This window comes from Falco naumanni, chromosome 5, assembly GCF_017639655.2.
Source record: "Falco naumanni isolate bFalNau1 chromosome 5, bFalNau1.pat, whole genome shotgun sequence".
Lineage (NCBI taxonomy): Eukaryota > Metazoa > Chordata > Aves > Falconiformes > Falconidae > Falco > Falco naumanni.
The window spans coordinates 6,789,200-6,808,413 of NC_054058.1; the positions used below are offsets into that span (position 1 = coordinate 6,789,200).

Sequence of the window (19,214 nt, forward strand, 5' to 3'; positions counted from 1 at the left end):
GGTTCACACAGAAAACCAGCTGCGACAGCACCGGTACGTGCTCCCAGGACTGGAAGTGCTATGGAGAAGACGTGCAGTGAAGGGACAGAGCTTACGTCTCACACGGAGCCTTTCACTGGAGACCGAGGTTTTCACCTCCTGCGTCACGGGGTTGTAGGCAGCACATTTGTAAGTCCCCTCATCCTCTTGGCTGGCATTGACGATCTGAAGGTTCCCAGATGGCATGATAAGGTAATTGTCTGTAGAGAGAGAAGAGGAGGTGGCATGTGGGCACAAGATACGCTCCTGCCCAGCCTCCCGAACAACATGCAGCGCCCTGAAGGTGGACAAGTGGGAAGGGAAAAAACGACGCGTTAACACCGACAGGAATGAAACGACCCTTTTTAGTTCAAATGTCAGGGGAAGCAATGATGGAACGATGGAAGGAACGGAGCCGCAGGTGAAGCTAGTTTGTCACAAGCGCATCCAGCAGATGGACTGAAGCTGCAAAATTTGGATCCAAATTTTAAACACCTCTGCAAATCTGAAGTCACCTTTACCCAGGCTGGGCTAGAAGAATGCTTCACAGAGCCACCCAATGAACAGTGTCATTGTGCACCACCTAAATTCTTCTTCCTTTCACCTTACCACAAGCTGGTGTTATACGTAGCTGCCCAGTCCCAGGCAGTGGGGACACCAGGGAGACCTGGCAGGGACATTAGGCAGGACCTGTGCTCAGGCTGGCAATGGAGGGACAACGAGGAGGCAGCAGGCAGAGGAAGTTACTGCTGGTAGGGAAGAGTAAAGCTGAGGATCCTGGGGAGGGACCCAGCAGGACAGACCCCTGTGGCACTCACCTCGGGAGGCCTCTAGCCACTCCTGCTTCACGCTGTAGCGGACCTGAGCCTTGGGGTGACTTTCAGGCAGGTCACAGGCGATCACAGCCGTGTTCCCTTCATCCACCTCGATCACGTGCTGGCCGTCGAACTTGAAATCTTTGAGATCTGCAGAGAGTGAGCGACAGGGCATCTCAGTGGCTGGCTGAGCACCGTGGTGTCGGCTCATCCTCTCCCTGCGGACCCGGGGCTGTTTCGTTGCAGTGCTGGCAGAGGGCTGCTCTGTTCCCAGCAGCAAGGGAAACTGGCTCGGTTTCAGAGCTTTAGTTTTTTTCTCCTCCTCCTTCCTACAAAATGGATAACTTAAAACGCAGCTTCTGGAGAATCTGCCTGCTACATGGCTGAGACACTGGGTGTGAAGAGTCCTGGCCTGAAAGTAAAAAATGAGCCAACTTACTGCAGCACGGAAGGGCAGCCAAAACCGGTCCTTCTGCAGCCTGCTATTTCAAAAGCGGCTGCCGCCCTGCTACTGAGAAGCTAACTTTGTACTCAAAACGCAGGGAGCCCAGCCTGCTTCAAGGGTGTACAGACACCAGGTGACACAGTGGGAGAAGGTGTGTGAACGCTGGATGCTCCCAGAGCTGCCCCGAGCTCCAGTGCCTGAGTAATCGGTGTCTGTGCTGTGGGCATTCCCACTCCCACCGAACACCTCGCGGCCCAAGGCTGGTTAACCACGACACTGTGTGCGCCCAAGCAGCGCCCGCACCCCAGTTCAAAGACTCGCAAGGAAAAGCAGCTCCCCTGCAGCTGCCCCCTCCCTAAAGCAGCTGGGAAATCGCCCATCCCAGCACGTGTCTCCCTAGGAGGCTGTGACGGGGTCACTCCCCCAGCAGGGCCGATGTGAGCAGCAGAACTGGAAGCACAAGGCAGGGGGACGGGGCACTTTGGGTTCTTTTCCTTGTTTTTCAAAGCAGGAGCAGAGGACCACGGTGAAACCCCACATATCCAGCAGGGCAGGGAGCACACCTGCCTGGCGCTGCCGAGCTTCCCGCAGATGAAACTGGTCCCCACGCTTCCTGGGCACAATGGCAAATCTTTCCAGAGCACCACGAGCCCAATGTTTGTCTCAGTCAGCCTGTGCTGGGAGGAAGAAGGTTTTGCGCCAGGGAAAATTCCCACGCACACATTTTTACAGTGCCATGCACCAGCCCGGGCGACCACTAGTGACAACTGCACATCCCGCAGTTGGTCGCAAGTCACGTTGTCACATCAAGGCTCAAGCTGGCGCATCTTCCCTGGGACCCAGCGCAAACACACACCTCCTGAGCAGCATGCCGCTAAATCCGGACCGGACCGCACTTCCTTTTCAAACCCCTGCGCTAAGGCAGCGCGTCGCATCCGTCGCCATGGCATGGCACGGCCACGCGCTGTCAACAGCTCCCTCGCCCCTCGCAACCCATCCCAGGATGTGGCACCCGTGACCTCGGGCAGTTTGGAGAGCCGGGGGGAAGCAGGAGGGCTGGCGGCGGGCGGACGGCAAGCAGCCTCCCTTGGCAGACTCGGCTGACAGAAAAATGTGTTTTTGTTCTCTGGGAAATGCAGCAGCACTCCAAGAGCAAAAGACAACTCTGGCTCCAAGCTTCTCCCACCCACAGTCATGGAAAAGTGACATGAAATTTCTCAAGCAGACTTTCTGATTAAAGCAAGATCCTTTATGGAGTTTAAATAAAAACCAGCTCTCTTGGCAAGGCGGCGAGAAAGCCTCCCCAAGCGCGGCGCGGAGGGGCTGCCGGGCGGCTGCCGGGGGAGCCAGCATTCCCGGGCCCAGATCTGAGGGAAGGGGAGGAGGTTGAAAAGAAAAGGGGAGGTTTTGCAATGTCATAAAAATGATTTGCAGCGAACATGCTTAATACTTCTGGAATTTCTTGGCATCGTTCAATTAAAAAAAAATAATAATAAAAAGAAGGAATAGGGGTGAACTTCAGAAATGTGATTAATCCTTTAAGACAAGCCGGGGAGGGGAGCCATGTTTCCACTGGGTATTAAAGCCAGATGAAGGTTAACTCTTAACTTGTGAAAAGCTGGCAGTGCTTTGTGCTCCTCCGACAACGAAAGTTACTGCTGGGGAGGGGAAGGGTGCTGGATATTTTCTCCTCTTTGCTTTTTATATTTGATCAAGGAATAAAATAGTAAGAGCCACAGAAATGGAAAGAGGTGGAGAAGAGGCGAGAGCCCAGTGTCTGCCTGCCCACATCATGCGTATTTCTCCCATCAACAAAATATAAACGAGCATCAGGAAAATTAATGTGTGCCTTGGTGGTCTGGATTCATCACAGCCAAATTAAGATTCTGGAGCCAAGGCATAGGCTCCAGCAATGCTGGCAGGGATGTGCACACACACACACGTGTGCACGCACGCACGCACAGGCCCCAAAGAGGAGAAGGGGCCCAGGACCCCGGAGGAAGAGCAGACCCACAGCCCTGGCCCAGCGGAGCCCACTGGGGAACACCACGCTCTCAAAGACGGAAAGCGATGTCCCTGTGCCCGGGGATCCCCGGGACGACCTTAGGCTGGGCAAACATGGGGATCCCTCACGTGCAGCCCCCCGGGCGGCAGCTCAGCCCGCTCCTCTCACAGCTGTGAGTGCCGCAGCCCCACGGGGGGAGCAGGACCCCCAGATCTTCCTGCCTTCCCCTCCCAGCCTGGCCGCAGGGGATGAGGGGCAAAGCTGTGGATGGAGGGGGAAAGGATGGAGGAAAGGGATCCTGGGGTGGCCAGGGGAGCAAGACTGGGCACCAACAGAGAAGCGAAGCGAAAGCGGCAAGGGAGAGGGGAAAAACATCAGGTGGGCACCAGGACAAACTGTTTTCCAATATGCAAGTGTACAAGCTTCCAGCCAAACTACTCCCCTAAATCCCTGCTCCCCCACAGCCAATAACACTGTTTTATTTGCCAGTGGGTTTTGGCCACAGGTGGTCTGAGCCACCCTCCTCCCCGCTGTACAAGCACGTGCAGCCACCCATGAACAGGTCAGCCAGGGGTGCTCAGGGGCACCCCAGCTCCCTCCATGCATGGGGTGAGCCCCCCCCAACACGTGCCATTGCGCTTGGCCACAGCACGGCAGAACGGAGGGCGCCGTGCTGGGCTGGGACAACCACCTTCATCCTGGGGTCTTCACATGAGCTGCCCCCAAGGTGTGGGAGGTCACACGTCCCTTCCCCCACCACGCGGTGCACTAGGGACGGGGGGGGGGAGTGTGTCAGTGCTGGGGGGGTTGCAGCACTCACCCGCCCGGCTGGCAGCAGCCATGCCCCATGTCTAACATGCAATTTGCATCCCAAGACTAACTCCCGCTGCAGCTGGGAGAAACCACATCCCCTCTCCACTGGCTGAGTTTTCCTTTTCATATGGCGGCGCTCGGTGTGCCAGCCCATGTCCTTGTCCTTAAAAGACACGCTCGATCATAGGGAAGCAGCAAGTCCTCATCCACCAGCCACTGGCCAGGAGGGGCTGCAGACAGACAGACAGACAGACAGAGCACTACCAATCCCAGCCGTACTGGGATAACAGGTCTTAATTTTTTTCTCTTTTTTTTTTTTTTTTTCTTTTTTCTTCCGTTTTGTTTAGAAGGGAGCACAACCAAAGGCTGTTGCTTGTGTCCATCTGCGTCCCACTCAAGAGGCGCGATGGGGCAAGCCAGGGCACGGGGAGGGTCAGCCCTGCGGCGAGCTGTGCTGCTGTCACTGGGGAGGGAAACCAGCTGAATCGCAAGGCTGGGGGCCAGGCAGCACGGCAGGCGAGACAGGCTGGATGAAATGAATGGGAGACCATAAATAACTTTAGAGAAGAAGCAGTAGTAAATAAAACGCCGGCCTTCAAGGTGAAAGTCCTCCCCGAAAGCAGGGGAGGGGGAGGGAGAGAAGGGAGGCACCCCAAGGCAAATGGGCAGGGATGGGGGGTCCCCCCACTAATCCTGCCTCAGCTGTCAGAGCAGCCTGGGCACCGACGGTGTCACCACCAGCCCCCTCCCACCTGCTGGGACAGGCGCAGCCCCCTGGCCTCCTGCTTGCTCATGCACCCCCAAGCACAAATTGCCCCCCATGCCCCAGCGCCACACCAGGCCCCTCTCACAGCCCTCGTGCCACGGAACACCACCTGTGTTTTCCTTCTCTCCCCTCCTCACGCCACCCCTGCCCCCAGGGCCAGAGCCCCTGTGCCTGCTCAGCAAATGCTTTTCCAACGCGCAGCTGCCCCCTTCCCTCCCTCCCTCCCTCCCATCGCCTCTGGGGAGCTGTCAGAGAGGCCCGCGCAGAGGAAAATGAATGGGGCTGTCTTCAGAAAGCAGCTGCAAATTCCTGGGGGATGCCCAGCCCGACCCGGCGCAGGGTCACTGCCCACGAGCGCGCTGAGGCCCGGCTTCCCCACGTGCTGCCACAGAGCTGGGAGCTGCCCTCGCCGGCGGCTGACGGAGGGACACGGGCAACGAGCCTCCCTCATCCCACGGTGTCCCCAGGACACAGGACACAGGTGCCCTGCGCTCCTCTCGTCCCTGGCCCCAGGGAACGCACTGGAGCAGGTGGAGTTCCTTTGTTGCACCCCTCAGCTATTTTTTGGTTTTGTTTTTAAGCATCACGTCTATTCAGGGGTCAGGCTTGCTGCTGTGCTTGCTGCACCGATTTTCCATGCGCTCAGCTGAACGCAGGGAATTCCACGGCTTTTGCCTCCTCTGCCCACTGGCTTTGCTCCAGTCCCACACTTCAGCTGCCCTGTGAGCTCCACCAAGGGCTCCCAACCTTTGGAGCCTTTTGCTGTTGCGGGACCAGCCCACAGCACCGTGTTGGTGTCCCTGGTGGATGTATCTGGCCCCACCAGAGCCCGCTGCAGCCATACCTTTTTTATATCGCACCTCCATCCAGGAGAGGGGCTGGAGCAGGGCTTCTGGCATGATGGCAACTTTGCTACCTGCAAGCGTGCAGAGAAAATATTTTTCTCTTCCTTGCAGCTCTTTAACACGTGAAGGCTGAGGGCCTGCCTTGGGAAACCAGGAATACCCCTGCTCCATCCACGCAAGCCGTCCCGGCTCCAGCCCATCACTGCCGGGCCAAAGGGCTGCCTCGGAGCCACACAGGGCTGATCTTGTGCAGTACGGCCAGGCCACCAGTGATCGGCACGTATCGATCTGCGCAATAGGCCGCCGGCTGCCAGGGTTGAGTGTGGGATCATGGAGCACCAGGTCGGCTCTAACTGGACTCAAAAGTGCTCAAGTAATGCCTAAAGTGCTGCTCCTTTTGTTGCTTTAGGAAATCTTAGAGTCAGGGAGAGCAGAGGGGGACTCGGTGTCACTGTGCCACAGACAGGAGATATGGGTCTCAAGGTGAGGCTGTGGCTGCCAGGTTATCTGTGGTGATGGTTACCTGCTTGCTGACCATCGGCAAAGCACAAGAACACCCTGAGGGACTGGGCATGCACAGCCTGGGGAACTCAAGGGTGTTTCCTCCAAAGGAGGTGAAGAGAAAGGAGTGGAAATAGCCTTAAAGCTGGCCAGATGATGTTATCCACACCCCTTGAAACCTAGCAAGACACTTTCCAATGACTCCGGGTCCTCTTCCAAAATAAACCTAAACCTTGAAAATATTTCCACACACAACCCCCCACCCCGCCTCTGCTTTCAGTCACATTCCAGTTCCACTCTCCCCCTGACCCCTCAAAATAACCTTTGGATGGGGCTAAGACTGTCAGCGGGTTTTCTTTCAGCTGGGCAGGCGATCCGGGAGACACGTATCAACTTGCAATACTGACCTGCCAGGGGCTTCCCTCTCCACCCCCATGGCCGTGGTCCCCACTGCACCAGCTCAGAGCAAGGCCCCGTGGAGGAGCTCTGGAGCGGGAGTGAGAGCCTGTGGCACATCTGCTACCGTAGCCTTCTAACTCAGTCCCACCACAAACTGGTGCCCCCTGTTATTTCAGACCCCTGCAAAGCCACCGTTGCAAGCAGCCTCCAGCTCACAAACATGAACCTGGTTATTTGAACCCCTCTAGGTCTCCCTCCTACACATTTCAGCCCCGCTTCGTTCCTGGGCTGCCTTCTCTCTCTCTTCACTCATTGACTGCCAAGTCTTCCCCACCTGCTCTCTCTCACCTGAGGCCGGCCAGGTGTGTGGGACATGGCCTCTGCCATCCCCATCTCCCACCGAGGACAAGGGACCCGTGCAGCGCAGCGCAGGGGTCCCCCACGGTAGATTAGTTGCTTGCTCATCCAAACTCTGGCTCCAGCCGTGCGAGCTCCGCTGAGTAGCGCTCCTGACCTCCCCTCGGCGCTATGCTCATGCCACGGCAGGGACTGCAGCAATGGGCAAGCCCCCTGCTCTTGCACCCCCATCCCCAGCCGCAATCTGGCAGCTGAAGGTGATCTGGCTCCTGGAGATGGCTGACAGACTGCTCAGCTGTGGCTTTGGTTTGTCCTGAGGGACACACTGGGACCTCCTGGTGCTCTAAGGCTCGTCTCCCATCCACCACTGACGGCAGACCAAAGCAGACAGATAGGTTAAGCAGCCACGCTTTGTCCCAGTAGACAGAGCTGGTGGTAGTGGGTTGGGGTGAGGGGAACAAAAGAAAAGGGGATCAGCCTAAGAAGGAACCGATCAGGCTGAGGAGCTGCGCACACCCTGCTCTCCTAAATACAAACCATGCCCTTGGTAATCCCATCCACCTCTCCCCTCCTCTCCTTCCCTCTATCAGGCCACCAGCGCACACAGCCCCCTTTCTGCTCTGGAATGTGTTCTCCGAAACTTAATCTCAGCACGGGGCTCAGGCCAAATCCCCCGACAGATTCGGCCCCGTGACAACCCCCTCCCACACCGCCTCAGAGCTCAACAACTCTCCTCTCGCTTTCCCTCACCTCCTCCTCCCACCCAGCCTGGCCTAAACATTTCACTCCTGATTAATGTATCAGTGACAAGCCAATAACTTTTGGCTTTAAAGCAAAGCCAGCCTCCACTTTGCACAAACATCTTCAGTTCTTCATTTTCTTCAAACTTAGCCCCAGACTCCGCCTTGCTGGGAAGATGAAGCCCTTTCCACGCCTGGGGGCTGTCACTGCCAGGGGATGGTGGTCTCCTCTGTGTACACTTGCTCCACCAAAACCTGCACGAGTCTCTGAGAAGATCAGACTCTCCATTGCTTAAACAAAGGGTGGTCCACACAGAGCCCCCCATCTCCAAGGAGGCCTGGGCTGCCCTTTCTCAGAAGCATCCAAATACAGCACTTTCTCACAGTTGAGCATAACATCTGGCCAAAACCAGACGCCTGTAAGAGAAGTTCCGCACTCTGAGAGACTCCCCCTCCCATGCACGTCTCCTCGGTCTGTCGCCGATGCCAGAGGGCAGCAGGGTAAGCTCAGAGATAGAAGCCAAGTCCCTCACTCAGAGCTGTGGCTCAGAAACAAGGTAGCTCTTTGCTGCCCTGCCACTGAAACCTCCTAGGAAGACGACAAAGCCCTGGAAAAGGGGAGCATGCCCCGCTCCCCCGGCACCACAGCAGGGGTAATGAAAAAAAGCCTCCTGCCCCTTAAATCAAAAACCTCACTATGAGTGCTTTTAGATACTCTGCTCTCCTGTATCCACCTCCTGTCAACTTCTGCCTCTGTCTTACCAAATAAGCACAGCACAGTCTCTGCCTTCCACATCTCCATGCAACTGTTCTCCCCCCATCCCTCTCCCTCACCTTGCCTTTTGCAAGGCATCTTCCCGATGGTGCACAGAGGACTACCAGCTACTTACTGCAGGCGTTCAGGAGCACCTCCTCACCACAACCAGACTAAACTTTCCCTGGTGCGAGCGTGGGGGCTGTCAAGAACACAGGGGCAACCCAAACAAGTGCAGGTCCCATCGCAGGCCAAGCAGGCCAAGGGACTTCACTTTCTGTGGGTCAGGAAATCAGTAAAACTTGGCACACACTGACCCAGCACTGGTAGCAGCCCTGCAGCAGCCCAGGTGCTGGTCCGGCCATCAGCACTGGCAGGTACTTTTTGGCAACCTCAGTCAAGAAGTCACCAACCAGATAAGGCAGCATGACAGTTAGGAAACCAACGACGCACACAAGCCCCGTCGCTCAGGTATTTCACCGCAGTACAGGTCTGCAGCCTACCATGCAGGAGGCCTGGCTGGGTCACGGATGAGCCACAACACGACAGCCAGTCCACGATCAACAATGCTACAAAAGGGCTTAAGCCAAAGGAACCCTCCCTTGAGGCCAGCATGAAAAAGAGAGCATGGATGAGCCTCTCAGGATGCGCGAGTGACGTCCCAAGCAATACAGGGGATGGCAGAGGACTAAAGCTACTCACTAGCTAACGTGACCACTGCAGGGACACTGGCAATGACTCCTTCAGGCACACGAGCAATGCACTGGTATCGCCCCACGGTGTGGTTATTGAGAGCTGTGATGACAAGTTTCCCCTGCTTGATATGGATACCCAGCACCTCATCTGAACCAGCCAGCTCCTTCCCGTTCAGTCTCCAGGTGAGGTTCACTCGAGGGGGGTCCACAACACACCCCAGGCTGACTGGGCCCCCAAGCTTTTGGACAATGGAGGCAGGTTGCACCGTGACCTGCAGAGATTCACCTGCACAGAGGGAAAAAATGGGAACAACAAAGTTCTGTGAGACTCAGCAAAAGAAAGGACAGAGGAAAAACTGCAGTGCTGGTATATTTTGCATGCCCCATCACTTCTGCTTGTGCTGCACCTTCCCCTTAGCTCCCCACACACCCACCCTAGCGCCTGGAGATGCATACCAGCCCCATCTCTTCTTGGCACCACCAGAGATATCCAGCTCTGACTGTATCCCCTTCTCCTCCGGAGGAGTGTTTAAACCAAGACCATTGGGCAAGGCTATTGAGGAAGCGGCAGACAGAGGAAGCCACTCTGTGCTTGAGGCATGGCTACGCTAAACAGCATCAAGGCAAAACATAAACAACACGGAGCGAATGGGTAAGAACAGAAACTCACTCAGTTTGGCAAAACAGCTAGCTGCTGCGAGGATGAAGCAAGGGATGGGGGACATGGGTCTCTTCTTTCCACGTGTCATTGCCATCCCATGCAGTGTGTCCTGGGGTGCCCAGGGAAGGATCCCATAAGCTGCTCAGAGGATGCAGTGGATGTGCAGCAGCGTATTCCTGTGGATGACAAGAGACATGATTGATGAAACCCTCAGAATTCCCTCTATCTGCAGCCCTGCCTGGCTTCTCTCCCAAATTCCTAAACTCCCAGGGATTCACCAAGCCAGTAGCCTGGGGAGACTACACAAACTGATGCAAGCACTTCTCCAGACTCCACGGTTGTGAGTCTCCCAAGACATCCCATCCTCAGCCCTTGGTACAAACCTACATGTGTGCACATAGACACATACTGCCCTTCCCTCTTTCAGACTTGATGTGGTGAATGTCTTTACTGTGCCAGCAATGCACACCAGACAATTTTCAGGAGCAAAACGCAAACATTTCCAACGAATTGTCACTGGACCTATGTGCTAAGTGTTGCCACCCCTTCTTGGGTGTGTCTGGAGTATATTCTAGCTTGAACACAAAAGTAAACAAGTAGTATGAGTCCCGAGCTACGTGAGAGCAGAGGTGATCCCAGTTTCACAGCCTCTTCCTGAGATATTGGCCATGTTGCTACTGGGCATAGCCATGTTTCAATCCAGATGGGACTCCTTAGGAGATATAAAAGTTTTTCAGGATGTCTCTGCAAGGAATTATTCTGAAGTGGAGGGGACACTTTTTCCGGAGAAAAGAAATGTCCCATTCTAAAACTGTTTAAATTCAGTTCAGCAAGCTGAGGGCAGATTACACTGATGTGGCGTAATACAACTTTATTCTAACTTAAGAACCTATTTTGACCTATGAAAAGGTTTCAGATTAACTGTTCTGCCTGAAACACACCGTCTATTTTGAGTTGAACTACCCTGTCTGGACAAACCACCAGGTTCATATTCAAAAGCATCAACAGTCTCCAAAAACCCTGAAGCCCAAAGCCACCCATCAGAACCCAGGTTGCTGCGAAGAGCTGCACGCTGCAGCAGCTCCCCTGGAGACACCGTCAGGAATGAATGCTAAAGCAGACGAGCCAGGTCAGGGGGATTAAAGATCTAAGTGGCTGCCCCAAGAGACACCTCGGATGTCAGACTGAATTCAGCTTCAGCCAAGGGCAAAGAGCTGAAGTCAAGAAAAGATGTCCCTCTATGGACATCATAATGCAGCTACAGGATTTTGAGCTCCTTCCAGCTGCAGCACTAAGAAGGTGACCGGTGAGTCTCAAAGGCATTTCAGAATTGCTCCAGTGGCACGTCTACATTGGCAGGGGAGAAGCCCAAGACCAAACCAGCCATGGCGGCCAGCCCAAACAGCAGTTACATTGTCTGCTCCCCCTGCAGATACACAACAAGCTCATTAGCCACAGCCACCATCCTCAAGAGGACCAGGGCTCTGCAGACCAGTATCTCCTGCTTCCACCATGGTCACTGCTCGAGCATGTCCTTTCCATCACCATCTTAGTCAAAAAGAGGGGACAAGTCCGTTCAAGCTAAAACTAAAACCTCCTAACTCCTGAAGTTATGCAAGTTATGAAGCTGAAGCAAGGAAACACAGCATTTGGGCAAATCTCAGCAATTACTTTGCTTGGCCTCTAGTGACAGCAAAGGTGCAAAAGTGCAATATAGGGCGATGCCCACAGCCAGCCTTGCTGAGATCCACATGGCAACAGTAAGAATCCAGCTAACTAGAGCTTGCAATCATCTCTGCAAATCGGGCTGTCCCTCTGACAGCAAAACAAGCTGTCCCCTTTCCCCCCACCACGCCCCAGAGCACTGCCTAGGGGAGAAGCGATGGAGGGGACATTCATATAAAGTTGAGAAGAGGTAAGAAAAGCTGCCTCTGAGCTGGCAGTTTCAAAAGGAAGCAATGCCTAGCAAAGCAGTCTGCAGCTGGAGCTCTGCAAACGCCACAAAGAGCATCTTTTCGTGGCACTTTGCAGGTCGATGTAAGCTCGCTCAGCTGGCCTGCCAGCGGGCTCAAGGCAAGGGCAGCTCTTCCCTGGGAGTCACACAGTCCTGGTTAGCACGGCCACGAGGCCAACACGACAAGCCTTGCTGAGAGGCAAGGCAAATTAGCTCAAGCTTGGCATGGCCTGATGTGGCTTCCAGGCAGCCAAGGGCATGGACAGAGCTTGGCTGTGGGGCATCAAGCTGGGCATACTCTGAAGGCACCCAGCAAGATCAGCTAGACTCTTATTCCAGCTACTGCAGCCCACAGCCCCGTTACACATGAAAATCCGGTGTGGGTAACCTCTAGTGCCGAAGCGACAAGACAGCAACTTCCCTCCCACACACCTCATCCTCCCTGGTACTCACTCTCCCCACCCGAGAAGACAGTCCCAACAATTTGAAGAGATTTGCCCGTCAACCAGCACATACCGTTGTACAAGATGCTTTAACGATTTGGAGACTAGCGGAGTTACTCAAGTTCATTTCTCCATGGAAGACAGCTACCAAAGCACCTTTGTTATGCCACAGCCATCTGGGGCAAACCACCACGGACCATGGCCAGAAAAGTGCCCGATGTCTGCCTGCAGCAGAACGCGCACCACCGACACCATCACTGGTGTGCAAGTTGATGTGCCACTAATTACACTCATCTGGAAATGACTTGGAGTCTATTTGGGCTAAGAAACACTTCACACCACAAGGCTTGCTGGAGACAGAGAGCCTTCCACCAAGGTAGAAGAAACATTTTTGGGGTAGGATTTAATGTCTTGCTCCTCCGTGCTGGAAGCCTACAGAGCAAGGCTGACTCATTCCCCCTATCTGGATGGGTTTGGCAGCAAGACGGAAAAATGTTGGATGGGAAAGAGTTGCTGCTTGGAGCCCATGCTGGGGGAGGGGGTAGGCAAAGACGTTCCCAACCAGACCTCCCTGCAGCTCTGCGTCGCACGGAGCCTCTGGCCAGAAGGGCAAAGCCAAAGGCGCAGAAATGTGTAACGGACCCTTCGTGAGCTAGGACCACCCAGGCACATCGATGCAACGACTAAACTGGCTGCCCCCAGGTCTGTAAAAAGGCGAAGGGTAATAGGTGGGGAGAAAAAAAGGGGAGATCAAAAAATTTGGCCACGGCACTGGGCAGGCTGAACGATATTGAGTAGAGACTGAGGAGAGAAGGTGTGTTGCAACAAGTGTACGGTACCTCCCCAAACCTCCAGGCAGAGTATGAGCTCTAAATAGGGACATGTGGCCATTTCTTTCACAGCTGAGTGAAGTACAAAAAAGTAAATGGCTAGCATAAAAATAATGAGGAAAATGAATGAAAACATCAATTCCAAAAGAACTATTAGGATCCAGGGCCAGATTTCGAAATTCTCAGCTTCCACAATTGAAACCAGATTTTCAAAAGCATTCAGTTCTTGACGTGCTGAGCTCTCCTGAATAGGCAACCAACTTATTTCGATGCCTAAATGGGAGCTGACCTCTTTTGAAAATGCTGCCCTTAAGCAGCCTGCAGTAGTGCAAAGCAAGGAACTTTATTAATCAGGCAGCTTTCGATCTGCCCAGCGACCCTACAAGTACTGACAGAGCAGTCTGCACCAGAAAAGGCAGCAAAGGTGGGGAGTGGAGAAGGTCCCAGACCAGTGCAGACCAGTGGAGCCCTAGAAGTGCTCCAGCTGCCTTCCCAGAGGCAGTGGTCCTGGGCAGAGGGCTGCACTGGGAGCTGCTGGGCTGCTGCGTGACGGTGCCCTGCTCTGCTGCCTTCTCTCCCCGAGGCAGGTACAGTGTGAAATACCCCCTGGTTGCCAACAGTTCTGCAGCCACCAACACCGTCAGCCTCAACAGCTCCTGCTTAATTGCTATCTGGGAAAAGAAAGAGTTAAAAGTAATTTGAAGAGCTTCAAGGGGGCGGGGGGGGGGGGGGGAGAGGGAAAACAAAAATTATTTGTTTATTTATTTTTAATTCTTTCCTGCCAGGTTAAAATAACAATTTCCTGTCGGTGGAGCTCTAAGTCCCTTTCAGACAGCCCAGTAAATCAAAGGAGGGGCCATTAGGAGAACAAAATTAACGAGAGCTTCATGAGATACCGAGGGGTGGTGGGGCTGTAAAATCTGGCGGCTCAGCTTCCCACCGCACACCTCAGGCCACCGAGGCCCCAGCTGTGCCACGGCGATGGAGGGCACCGAAGGGAGCCGAGCAAGAAAGAAAACCCAGAGGTGAAGATATAAAAGGGAAGAAAGGCGCACGCGTGTGCAGGGGTGTGTGTGATAAAACTCGAAAGGAAAAAGGGATCTGAATTAAGCACAGGCAGCGGGAGAGGTGTTTGCTGATTAGAAACTGAAGGTTTTACTGAGGAAATGCTGCTCACAGCCCCAAGCCCCCTCCTGCTTAACAAGGGCCAGCCAAGCAGCCCTTGTTACTGCCACGCTGGCTGTAATTTACAAGGCTCCCAAATAGGAACCAGCCTCTGCCCCCGCTGCAGGGCAGCATCCCCACCCCGCAGACCCCGGCCCAAGGCGCAGGCTGGGGAGAAGTGCAGAGGCAGATTGGGAGACAGGGAAAACTCGTCGATGCACACAAGGGCATTTTGGGGTTGTGTCAGGTGACTGGACCCCGAGTGCCTCTTCGTGCAGGGGAGGAACGGGGAAGGGGCTGCTCTGCACAAAGGCAAAGCTGCAGCAACTCAGGTCCAGCTACCAGCTGGGGACACCCTGGGTGACTCCGGAGAATTCACTGCAGCTGGTCTCTGTTTCCAACAGGTCAAGTAGGGACAATGATACTCCCAGTGTTCTGTTTTATACATTGAGACTTAAGCTCTTCAGAAAAAAGCGATGTCTTACACAGTACAGTGTGCTAATTTTACTTGTAATCGTTAGTTTTTAATACAGGTCAGTATTTTTTTCTATTGTTCCATACAGCTTAAAGCACTGGAAAAAGAAAATGTTAAAGAGAAAACAGCCACAGTACCCCTTTGCTTTACAAATGAGGGAACCCGAGGACTCGATGAGGAAGCCAGCCTGGCCCAAGGTTATACAGAAAAGCAGTGGCAGGGCTGGAAATCAAAAGCTCTCTGACGGGGACCTCCATCCCATCAGGCAAGTTGGTCTTTGATCCCGAAAAAAGCCGCCATACAACGGCATAGTCCTCTAGCTGAAAACATACTGTCCAGTTGACACACCTGAACGGGTCAGCTGCAAAGTCCCCCGCATGATTCCTGGGCATGGAGGGCAAACCTGGGCATCCCTGACTGTTTCTCCCTAAACCATCAAGCAGTAACACCCCCCGAGGGCAAAATTAAACCCTATCAGCCCCCATCCCCACTCCAAAGTATTCATTTCACACCATTAAGTTATACTCGCTCTCTCTGAAAGGGTTTGGAAAGGGAGAGGTTTGCAGCAGGGGAGAAGCTTCCCCCACCACATGACAACATGGGAAGCCAGCGGGGATGGGGGTGCGGATGCTGTAGGGAGAGGCAGGATCCTGACCGGGAAGCAGGTGGTGTCTGTCAGGAGGGGGCAGGGAGAGGCAGCACCCAGCATTACACCCCACCTTTGAAGTCAAGGAGGTAGCACAGTGTATGGGCAAACAGGGATAAAAGCTCGCCTGCTTCCCTCTGAAGCTCCTGACTTTCGAGTGCCTTAGCTCTGTTAACATAGCCCTCGATTAACTGTGTGAGGAGGTGTGTGTGTCGTGTCCCCCCCCCCCCGCCCATTTTTTAAAAGTGATTAGGCAAAAAAAGACTCTCTTTCTGGCTACTTGTGAGCTCAGCAAGTCCATCAAAAAGCCACAACATAATAAGCCTAGGATAAATTCGTGCTTATAGCTGGGAGAAGGAAAATACCCAGAGCAAAACCTGGCACAGCACCACCACCATGCAGATGAGTGAGTTCACTTGCAAACTACAAACTGCGCTTGGGCACTGAGTGACCCTAAAAAAACCCCAAAGACCTTCTCCAAGCAAGTCCTCAGCAATTCAGTGGCGACAGACACCTCTCTAAAAAATAAACTAAAGTCACAGATAAACCAGCTTTTTCCTTGAACAGAACTGCTCATACAAACCAAACCAGCAATGAACTAAACAAAACATGCAGCAAACTTTGTGACTTTTTTTTGTCTTCCTCAAGATGCAGCCACTGCCCTGGGCAGCTCCTTTCCACAACAGCCTGGGGTATCACCAGGGAGGCAACTGGGCATGCTGGCTTCGAATCAGCAATAGGATGCAAAGCGACTTTTGCTTGCACCCCTGAAGACCCAACGCCTGCAGTTTCTGGCACCTCTCCATCCAACAGCTCCTCTGAAATGAGCACCACTTTCCAGCTGGCACTGATCAGGCAGACTTCGTTGAGCCCCAGTGAACCCCTCCATGTTGGCATTTCATCAGCAAGCGAGCATGAGGTCTCTTGAAGATCAAAATGCCACCCTCATGCCAGCCATGGGCTCCTCAGTGGCACCACAGTGGTGGCACCACAGCCAGTGCATCTTGTCTCGGGCGATGCCTGCAGCATGGTGGTCCCAGGGTGGCTGGACCCGCCAGCCTGAGACAGTCCTGCTGCGGGCGGGCCAGGGATGTGAGGATGGCCTTGCCCTGCAGGATACGCCTCCCTTTTCCACAGCTACCAAGAGAGGAGCCCTGTGCTAAAACAGTGCGCACACTGGCTTTCGCTGCCCCTTGGCATGCCCCGAAAACAGCTCCAGCCCTTGAAAAGACAAGGCTAAAGCATAAGAAAGAAAGAAAACCCGCGTCCTTTCTTCAATATCGTGCTCCCCCCATGCCCTAGACACTTAATTTCCCTCCTTCCCCCCCGGCTTCCCCCTCCATTCTGAGTAAATTCAATTTGACAACCCTGCTAATTGGATAAACGCTGCTCCCTACGCTCCTTTAAGGCTGCCCGCTTTTCTCTCCTTGTTTTTGGAGGGCGATTGTGGCTGTTCTTTAACATGAATTCCATCTGCTTTATTTCTCCTCTGCCCATTCAAGACCCCTTCTTCTGAATATGTATGAGGGGCTGCGCCCCCCCCACCCCCTTTCTCCTCCATTCCACCTCCCTCCCTCATCACCCCCCCCACCCCCCCCTTCTCCCTGCCCTCTCCCATTGCCCAGGACAATAACCCCCCAAATGCCCCCTTCTCCCACCCCAGCCCTTTTTGCTTTAGATAAACACAGGCAGTGTCAAGTGTGAGGAGGGGGGGGGGAAGGATGGGGTTCAACTGCCAGTCAAGCCTCGGGCCCTCAATGAAGCCCGGAGGCCTACCCTAATCTGCTGCATGCTTGCCATATGGGAGCTGTGTTGCCCTGGGAAACACTAACAGGCAGAACGGAGCTTAATAGAGTCCATATTCATTGTAATGCAGTGAAATGGCTCGAGGGACTATTGCCCCTTGGGTCTGTTTTCATTCTTCTGTTCCCCCTCTTTCTTTTCTCTCTCTCTCTCTCTTTTTTTTTTAATAAATTTTTTTCCTCCCCTCCTTCTCCCCCTCCCTTTTTTTTTTCTCCTTTTTTTTTTCCCCCTCTTTTTTTTTTTTTTTTTTTCTTTCTGCCTTTCAAAAGGACCAGGTCCCTGGAGAGCTCTAATCTGGAGAGGCTGGGGGCTCCCCGAAGGGCTGGCCGGCCAGTGGGGCAGGAGCGGGAAGGGGGAAGGGAGAGGTTGGAGGTGGCTAAGGAGGCGAAGGAGAGGTGGAGGGCAAGAGGAAAGTAGCAACTAATAAGCATGCAGCCGGCCAGCTGTCAAGATGCTGACAATGCTGCTTTGGGTGCAAAGAGCCCGACAGCCAGCGCTGGCACAGAGGCTGGTGCAGGGTCCTCCCAGGGAAGCGCTTGCCTCCCCTAAGAGCCTCCATCCTCCTCTGCTGAAGGCGGCACAAGCCACAAAAAAAAAAAAAAAAAAAAGGGCGCAGATGGAGCGTGCTGCACAGCCTCTTCAGAAACAAAGTGCACCTAGGAAACAGATGTTGTTGCTGCAACAAGCCCAGTGCTGCTGGCTGCTCTCTGGCTCCTTTTTCCAAGCATGCGAGGTGGGAAAGTGGCCCTGCAGCAGCCGCCAGGGCTGCCCCTGCGGCTGGAACTGGATGCCTCTCCGATCAAAACCTTTCAGTCCAACCTCAGTCCCAACCTGGGAGTGCTGCCACAGCTCTGGACTAACTTTTCCTCTGCATTCCCCATCCTTCTCATCCTTGATCCACCTGTAAACACTCCAGCCTCCCAGCTAACACCTTAAGAAGCTGAGAACTTCCAAAGCGAGTGTGCATCTGCAGCACTTGCCAAGGGGTGCAGGCTGTGCACCCGGGAGGTTGAATATCAAGTGTCAGAGAATCAGCAGAATTGCTGGTTTTGAAGTCCTGCGAGACCCTGACTAAGTGTACACAGGCTTGCAGCTCAACCTACTCTTATGCCAAAGTTGGTGTCAGGAGAAAGGGTCAGGACACCCTTGGAAAACCACATCAATGTAGCCACACACTTGTGGAGATCAATTACCTACTCTGGAGCGTTTTCAGTTTGCCCAACATCTGCTACAAACTCAGCTCATGGTGCAGCAAGGAAGTCTGACCTGTCTGAGGCTTTGCAACGTTGCATCTTCAGTGAGAAACACTTCAGAGGAGGTGGCAAGAAAGGGGTCACCCACAGACACAAGTGTGATGTGAAAACACACCTTGAGTTTTACAAGCAGGTGATTTACTGCCCCGTATTACTTGCCCGAAGCATCCTATCTCTTACCACATGAAAACAATACCCGCTTTAGCATTCACATCACAACTAAAGCCAGATCAACGTCAATGCGGTCAGAGCTGCAGACAGATGCCGTACTAAACAAGAGAGTGAAAACCATTCCCTGTCCTAGAGACTTCACACTAGCTAGAAGAGTGAGTTACTTGAGGATGTTTGATACAAGCAGTAACAAAATTTATTTATCTACACCTTTTCCTGTTTGGACAGAGAGGCAAAGCATTTAGCAAGGAACTGGGAACGAGGGAGAGCATGCACCTGGGTAAGGAAAGCCCAGGGGATGGCTCCGCTGGGGCCTGATGCTGTGGTACCCACAGGATGGGCAGTGAGCACCGGGCAATGCTGCTGGCTCTGGTCTGGGCTCCACTGCACCGAATCCCACACCAACGCGAGCCTGGTGTCAGGCTGCTCCCCTCCCTGTCAGCGACTGCAGTGGAGGAGAGTGCCGGGAGGGATGGGCAGTTCCCACCAGGAGCCGTCATCATCATCGCACAGGCACAGATGTGCCTGTGGCTAGTTTACATTAGTCAGGGCACTGCTTTTGTTTTTCCCTTCTCACCCTTTCCAAACAAAAAACACCAAAAACTTGCAGTCTGAGGTTGAGGCTTTAATCGCCTCTTGGGTTAGGGAGAGGTCAGAGAGG

The 19,214-nt window shown here is 53.9% G+C and overlaps 1 protein-coding gene across 4 annotated transcripts in view; it reads right to left on the bottom strand.

The window, feature by feature from the left end:
• Window positions 1-19,214, bottom strand: part of BOC (BOC cell adhesion associated, oncogene regulated) — a 56,902-nt gene that overhangs the window by 14,772 nt on the left and 22,916 nt on the right. For all 4 annotated transcript variants that reach the window (XM_040596240.1, XM_040596239.1, XM_040596242.1 and 1 more), the window contains exons 2-5: window positions 9,824-9,990; window positions 9,161-9,439; window positions 837-983; window positions 96-239 (exon numbers count right to left, since the gene is read on the bottom strand). In XM_040596240.1, coding sequence (XP_040452174.1) covers window positions 96-239; window positions 837-983; window positions 9,161-9,439; window positions 9,824-9,908 — 655 coding nt within the window. In that variant the 5' untranslated portion in view covers window positions 9,909-9,990. The remainder of the gene's footprint in view (window positions 1-95; window positions 240-836; window positions 984-9,160; window positions 9,440-9,823; window positions 9,991-19,214) is intronic.